Source organism: Arachis stenosperma, chromosome 4 (assembly GCF_014773155.1).
Source record: "Arachis stenosperma cultivar V10309 chromosome 4, arast.V10309.gnm1.PFL2, whole genome shotgun sequence".
Lineage (NCBI taxonomy): Eukaryota > Viridiplantae > Streptophyta > Magnoliopsida > Fabales > Fabaceae > Arachis > Arachis stenosperma.
Genome location: NC_080380.1, coordinates 45,035,364 through 45,043,081, shown reverse-complemented (window position 1 = coordinate 45,043,081; position 7,718 = coordinate 45,035,364). Strand labels below are relative to the sequence as shown.

The window sequence follows — 7,718 nt, the reverse complement described above, 5'->3', positions numbered from 1 at the left end:
CACCCCTATATGGCTCGCATTTCGTATAGGATTAAACACACACATTTTGGTTATTCTACTATTAAAAAGTTTTTGTGAAAATATTTCTTCTAAACTAAACAATTAATTGATGATGAAATAGAACAAAGTAAAAATTTAATTATTAAATTTATAATTTTCATTGTACGTAAATTTTACTATTTTAATTTAAAAATAATTAAATTCTTACTTTTTTTTAATTTAAAAGAAGTTAATCCAAAAACGTTTTGGTTATATATAAAAAAACTTGTGGAAATTCTATGCAGTCGAACAATTTTCCAAGACATGTTGACCATAATATATCTACATAAACATATCCACGACACAGTAAACTTTATTTTATTTTATTTTTAAAAAAAAAGAAGAACATAAATTTAGTTTCGCTAAATACATTTAAAAGAAAAAGATAGACAATATGTTTAGGAGAAAACTAATGAGGTGGCATCAGCAACTTAGGACATGAGTCATGAAACTTTCATTTTCTTCAATTGTTGGAAGATCAAAAACTAGAATAATGACCCTTTTTCCTTTTTGTATTATCTTCTGGGCACGAAATGAAAGCTACGCATTAAAATCCCAAAGTGGTTTCCACATTTCCCATTCCACACTCAAGAGAGCAACACCAACAAAGAAAGCAAGAAAGACGTTGTTCTGATCTGAACCACCCCCACATTACTATTACTCTTATTATTAATTTATTATTAGTTTATTACTATATTATAATCTAACCTCCTTCACGCACCTGCACTACCATCACACAAAAAGTCTCGATAATAATAAGGGTTTAAATTAAAAAAATTGTTTTAACATTTATATTGTTTTATTTTTTGCAATAATATATTCTACTTTATTGTGTTGAATTTTTGTTTAAAAAAAAAATTAAATAAAGATAAATAAAAAAAAAGCAAGAAGGTGCATGCTAGCCCTATCGCTCTCAATCAAACATCAAAAAACAAATATACTTTTGTTTTCTCAATTCTCATCAAACAAAAACTGCATAATTGCGAAGGCATTGTTGTTGTATTCCCAGCCTAGCTAGCAAGCTTGCCAGCCAAACCCACGTGCCGTTTCGTCTTTCTTTCTTTCTTTCTCTGACCACCCAAAACGCCGCCGTTTCATTGCTACCCCTTGCCCTTCCTCTGTCTCTCCACCCTCTGGATTTTAATTATCTCGAAGGGTAGAGAGAGAAGAAAGAAAAAGGAAAAAAAAAAAAAAAGAAACTAGGAGAAAAATAGAGAGAGAGAGGTGCGAGTTTTGTGATGTAGAGAGAAAGAGAGGTTTTTGAATTCCCAAAAATTAAATGCACGCGTATAACAGGCTACCGAGCAGTGGCCACTCATCGCCGTCGCCGCCGCCGTCACCACTGCGATCACCAAGGCTCCGACACGGTAGGTCCAAAACAGGAAGGTTTTCTCCGGGACACCCTGGCGCCGGCGGAGGGGTTGGCCGGACCGCCGCGCAGCGCCTTGCGTGGTCGTTTCTTTCGCTGCTTTTGCGGCGGCAAGGGGTTTTCCTTTTCGCGCCGTTAATCTACATCTCAGGGATGCTTCTCTACATGGGCTCCGCCTCATTCGACGTCGTTCCGGTCATCAAGCACCGCCCTGCGCCAGGCTCCGTTTACCGTAGCCCTCAGCTCTACGCCAGGCTACGCCCTGAGATGGATGCTGATAATTCTTCTGCAGATGCGGTTAGTGTTTGTTACCCTTGCTCGGATTCAATTTGTTTTGCGCATTCAATGGATTTCAAATCTGTACTGGAGTTTTCTTATTTCTGGATGGGATTTATTGTTTGTTAAGTTGTGATTTGCTTTTGGTATTGAAAGATGGAATATGTGTGTTGTGTTTTATGGAATTAGAGAATTTGGAGAGTAGGAAGATGGAAACTGAGATAGTGATGCATTATTATAATGCTTTGTTTTTTGATATTTTGGATGTTGAACGATATGCTTATATATATATATTCTTTGGATATAGAATTTGACTGTAGCTTTTGATTATTTGTGGCTAGTTATGCAGTGTATTTGTTGTTAATAAGTTAATTGCTTGGTTGTTTTCTCGACAAGTTTTGCTGATTTGCTAGTGGGACTGGGTAGGAAGCCTTTAAGCTTTCTGATGCATTTTTATGAAGTTTTGTTACCACAAGTTTGAATGTAAGGTGAGTTACTGATTGATGAACTAAGCAATAAGAGATTGAGCTAGACAGCTAGTTAGCCTCTCATTTCGCATGTGATTTCGCCAATGGCTAATTGGCTACTAGGGAGCTGTTTCTGATGAATTATCTGTGTATGAATGTTGTGATTGTGATGGTGTTAGAAGTTCTCTCATGGTGGGAGTTGGGAGGTTTATTGGGCCGAGCATGTATTTTATTAGGCAGTTTGAGATAAGAAAACAACTAGTTAGTTATGCTGTGCATTTGTTCTTGACTTAGGTCATTATTAATATAGATAGGAAGGAATACATTTCTTTTAATTTTTTTGTGGCTTTGCATTGGCTATATAGGACATTTGATTCAGATCAGGCATCTTTCTTATCTAATTATTATCTTCATCTTTTGAAAAGTTGAAACCGTTCTGTTATCTAATTTTCTTCTAAGTACTTTATAGATCTTCATACTCTAGAGTCCCCCCCTCTTCTTTTTCTCTTTTGTCTTTTCTATTCTGTTGTTTTTGCTATTATCCTGTTATGGCTACTTTGTGTAACGACCTAGTGACTTCCATTCAGATATCAACAATCTGGAAGATTCCATATAAAGGTGGCGAGTGGAAACCATGTGTTAACAGATCTTCACAAGGTAAAATATGCTTATATTTATTTATTCAAGTGTATGATGCCATTTCCATTTTTCTCAGACGTGTAACTTTTATGTTAAAAGCTCTAGAGCTCCAGCTAATTTATGAAGTTGATCCTTCTTATTTGGATACCATATGTTTGATCTTGTTGCTTAATATTTTCTGGGCACAATATATCTAGGACTAGGAACCGTGCCTGATCTTCTGCTAGTATACTTCTTTCATTAACTATGATTATATATAATAGATTTACGTTTTATGTTATCGACAGGCCTACCTGAATCAAATGGATTCATATATGTAGAAGCTAATGGTGGCTTAAATCAGCAACGGACATCAGTTAGTGTCTCCTTGCATTCCTTGTTTTTATATATTCTAAGTATGCTTAGTTTATTATTAATCTCAACTAGTTTACTTTTGTGAATGATGTTAATGTTTTGTAGGTATGCAATGCTGTTGCTGTGGCCGGCTATCTCAATGCTACCCTTGTGATTCCCAACTTCCATTATCATAGCATATGGAAAGATCCTAGGTTGGTCTGTTTGGGTGTCTTTTAATTCTTTTATATGTGTATTTTTACTTTTGCTATTGTCAATTGTTCAATACAATTCATTTCTAGATTCTTCAAGAAAAAAAATTATAAAGAGAAGAAAAGAAACCCCCCGCGGGGGGGAGGGGGGGGGGGGGAGTATACAACTACAAGGAGGATAACAAATACTAGAAAACCCGTAAAAGTGTTTACCTATGTCCATCAAGAGTTTTTATTCAAGTGAAATTCAGATTCCCACTATTCTCAAGAGTTATAATTTAGTTTGAATTCCCCAAAAATTCTAGACACAGTATTCTAGGCCATATGCCATACAGGATTGAGATATTGGTAGTGAAAGGGATGAACTGAAGAGATCTGGGTTCTAGAATAGTGAAGAATGGCCATAAGTGTGTTGTTCAACTTGCCATAGATGAAATATTTTTCATAGCCAAAAAAAAAAAGGATCACTCTTAAGCTAAGTCAAACTTGGGCAAGTCTAATAGTATCTATCCAAGGTGTTAAACTCAAAGAAAATAAACTGAAAGGTGCATAAGAAATTGTTTATACAACTGCATTATATACAAGATCTTCCTTTGCTACATTATTTTCTAAAGAACTTGCATAACCATGAATACATTTTTATATATGCATTTCGTATCTGCCAAATTGGATTGCCTAGATACCTTATATATTGTCATTTGAAGCTGCTTTTTATCAATTATGCATTAGAACAATTACAACATTGTGAAATCTTAGTATCTTTACTGTTGATCATAAAAAATATTAGAGTTAGAGGAAATTCTAGTAGTGAATATAACATGGCAGTTGTTAAGCTGTTTCACCAGATGAAGCATTATGTCATGTTTATGGTTTTGAAATATTTGGTTCTAATCAATTTCTTGATATTTGTAATGATGTTAGTGAAGCCATCAAGATGTTTTGTTTTAAAAAGGACTAAAATGATCGTATTGTTTCTCATTTCTCAGCAAGTTCAAGGACATTTATGACGAAGAATATTTTATCAGTACCTTGAAAAATGATGTGCAAATAGTTGACAGGATTCCTGAGTACCTAATGGAAAGATTTGGCAGCAATATGTCAAATGTCCACAATTTCAGGATCAAGGCATGGTCATCTATTCAATATTACAAAGATGTGGTACTTCCAAAGTTACTCGAGGAAAAGTAAGTATATGTGTTTATATAAATGACTTTGTTGTTGCTATTGATCTCTAATTGTTATTGGTTAAATAGTTGGGAATAATTGATATACTTTTCTGTGGTATATGGGAAGAGAAAGAAAAGAATAGAAATGTTGTGTGCTGTGGCTTGAATTTAGCTTTATTGACATGCTAGGTTTGTCTCTAATGTAAAGATTATTCTTGCTGGGAATATGTGCCTAGCTGTATCTGAGGGGTTTCACATGTATACCTGTAGTGTTCTGAGCAAAGTACTGTTTGTGTTTTCTTTTTGGGAGGATTAAGAATTCCTGATCCTCTAATGCTTGATACCCCATCTTATAAAATCAATTTTCTGTTGAAGATATTTTTAGGCCTTTATGTTTGGGCAAAGTTGGTAAGTCTTAATCATTAAATGTTATTTTTTTTTTTTTTGATAGTCTTTATCATTAAATGCATTATTTACCTTCTTGCTGGTCAAACTTTTGGATTAGTGACAAATAAAACTCAATCCCATGAAGAGAACACATCTTATACAACTATTATGTTGGAGAATGTCATCCCATATTCCAATATGATTATACGGTCTGTCTTTGCTCCTAATGGGACATAATAGATGGTTACTTTTTTTTGGTCCAATAAATGGGAAATTTATTATCAAATATATTTACTATCTTCAGTGTTGACATAAGGGAGATGGAATATTCAGTATGGTACTGAATTCTGTTTAATTCATGCAGGGTTATCAGGATTTCACCATTTGCAAATAGATTGTCATTTGATGCTCCTCCAGCAGTCCAACGCCTTAGATGCTTAGCGAACTACGAAGCTTTACGGTTTTCAAATCCTTTATTGACTATTGGTGAATCCTTGGTTGAAAGAATGAGAAAACGCAGTGCTATCAATGGTGGCAAATATGTCTCTGTACATCTTCGTTTTGAAGAGGTTAGATTTCATCAAATGATGAGCATCTGATAAGCTTGATGTTAAGATATTTATATGGCAAATATGTTAAGCTTTGCTGCAACTGCTGTCCCATGGTTTTCCATGTACAGGATATGGTCGCTTTCTCGTGTTGTGTTTTTGATGGTGGAGAACAGGAGAGAGAAGACATGATTGCAGCAAGAGAAAGAGGTTGGAAAGGGAAGTTTACAAAACCTGGACGAGTTATTCGTCCTGGAGCCATCCGGATCAATGGGAAGTGTCCCCTCACTCCATTAGAGGTACTAATCTCCTTGAGCCATTTCTGTTATAAGAGGAAGAATATCCAAGGAATGCTTGTCTAGTTATGATGAATTTATGAAGAAAAATAACGAAAATTCTGTTTTCATTTCTTATTATCACTTGTTTTCTTTCACAAAATCTTAAAAACAGAGAACATTAGAACAAAAACAGAAAATGAAAACACAAATCAATAGGCTGTAGAAATTTGTTTGGTAAGATTCTCTGTAAACAATAATTTTTTGTTGGTTATTCCCTTAACTGCATTTGTTGTTATTATATATTCTTCCATGTCTTCAGGTTGGCCTGATGCTGAGAGGAATGGGATTCACAAAGAACACTTCTATCTTTTTGGCATCTGGAAAGATATATAATGCCGAAAAAACAATGGCTCCATTACTTGAAATGTTCCCTAATTTGCACACTAAGGAAACTCTTGCAACAGAAGAGGAACTTGCTCCATTTAAGGTACAGATTAGTACTCTACCATAATTGTCCACTACATGATCAGTATTGATTTATTGCCATGATTTTGACTTGAGTTACTTCTTCCAGAATTATTCTTCCAGGATGGCTGCCATAGATTACACTGTTTGTCTTCATAGTGAGGCGTTTGTTACGACTCAGGGTGGTAACTTCCCTCATTTTCTGCTGGGCCACAGAAGATACTTGTATGGTGGACATGCTAAGACAATTAAACCTGATAAACGGAAGTTAGCATTGCTGTTTGATAATCCCAATATAGGGTATGTATAACATGGGTATTTTTGTTTATTTTTTATTGCCTATAATAATAGCCATGAGCTCCTAGTAAAAGTTAATTTGTCATAATTGACGGTAATTATAGTTATACTTTCATGATTAGTAATTATAGTTAACTTAAATTTCTTTCCAGATGGAAGAGTTTCAAGCGTCAACTGCTGAACATGAGAGCCAATAGTGATTCCAAGGGAGTTGAGATCAAGAGACCGAACGACTCGATCTATAGCTTCCCGTGCCCAGATTGCATGTGCCATGCCAACAAAACTGACAACTCAAGATCTTCATCAGCCGCTTGATCTAATCAGGAATGATGGGCGTTTCCATTAACCCTATAATTTTGTGTGAGCATGCCTTGCTGCTGACCGCGTTTCTGGTATTGTGATTATTTCATTCTTTCCCCTTTCCATTCAGTGAGAGGGCATACACTCCATTTTTGGAGCCTAAAAGGATTTTGTTGGAAGTACCATTGACCAAATTGTATTTTTGGATTGAGTTTTCCAAGGGAGTGGCATCTTTTTTGCACATGATGCCAGTACAGCACAGCACAGTACAGAATCGAACCCCGTTCAGTTGCTTGAACGGGTCAAGTTTCGGAACCTGTCCCAAGAACATTGGCTAATCTATGTCTTCATTTATGAATTTGCAGCTACTTTATTGGACTAGCCAGTTCCAAAGAATCAAAAGAACAAACCCCAAGTTCCTTCACTTCACACGATAGCTTGTACATTACCTCGAGTATGCATGTGTTTTAAGGCTTAGCAACCAAATAGCTCTTTGTACATTTAACAAAATTCAGGGTCCTTAGTATCATTTCTTTTTTCTTGTGTTGTTTCCTTTCCCCTCATATTGAGAGGGCTTTCATTGTTTTAGTGAGAGCACATTCGTTATTCTTTTACATTGGTGCCCACATTGTTGTAGTGATGATTCCAGTGGATGTAATTAGCTCACCATTTATGATTAGAAATTGCGAAACTTTGGTTAATCAGGGATGAATTGATAGAATTAATCATTGTTAATACGAGTTCTATTGATTTTTTTCAAAGTTTTGCTTCAACCTTAGGACCTGGTATTGGAAAAATTGCAAGACTTGATTTGTGAAATTCTGCCTTAACAATTGGGATGAAAACTATATACAAGAAATTGGACTTCTCTTTTAAGGCTTGTTTCGTTTGAGTTTTCCTTCGTTTATTTTTAGTTTTTGATCTTTTTAAAATTCTATGAAG

The 7,718-nt window shown here is 35.2% G+C and overlaps 1 protein-coding gene across 1 annotated transcript; it reads left to right on the top strand.

Moving 5' to 3' along the window:
- The first annotated feature begins 1,006 nt into the window (after window positions 1–1,006).
- On the top strand, window positions 1,007–7,477 carry LOC130976804 (protein ESMERALDA 1). The gene is made up of 10 exons (XM_057901729.1): window positions 1,007–1,705; window positions 2,739–2,808; window positions 3,078–3,145; window positions 3,250–3,338; window positions 4,322–4,519; window positions 5,253–5,457; window positions 5,568–5,735; window positions 6,034–6,201; window positions 6,289–6,479; window positions 6,629–7,477. The coding sequence occupies exons 1-10, from the start codon at window positions 1,319–1,321 to the stop codon at window positions 6,789–6,791; spliced, it is 1,707 nt and encodes a 568-aa protein (XP_057757712.1). The 5' UTR covers window positions 1,007–1,318; the 3' UTR covers window positions 6,792–7,477.
- The last annotated feature ends 241 nt before the right edge of the window (window positions 7,478–7,718 follow it).

What these genes read in the sequence shown, in the direction of transcription:
- LOC130976804 (XM_057901729.1), top strand. Translation starts at nt 1,319, where the DNA reads ATGCACGCGTATAACAGGCTACCGAGCAGTGGCCACTCATCGCCGTCG. An exon ending in TGTTAACAGATCTTCACAAG is followed by an intron (nt 2,809 to 3,077) that starts GTAAAATATGCT and finishes TGTTATCGACAG; the next exon opens with GCCTACCTGAATCAAATGGA. An exon ending in GTCCCCTCACTCCATTAGAG is followed by an intron (nt 5,736 to 6,033) that starts GTACTAATCTCC and finishes CCATGTCTTCAG; the next exon opens with GTTGGCCTGATGCTGAGAGG.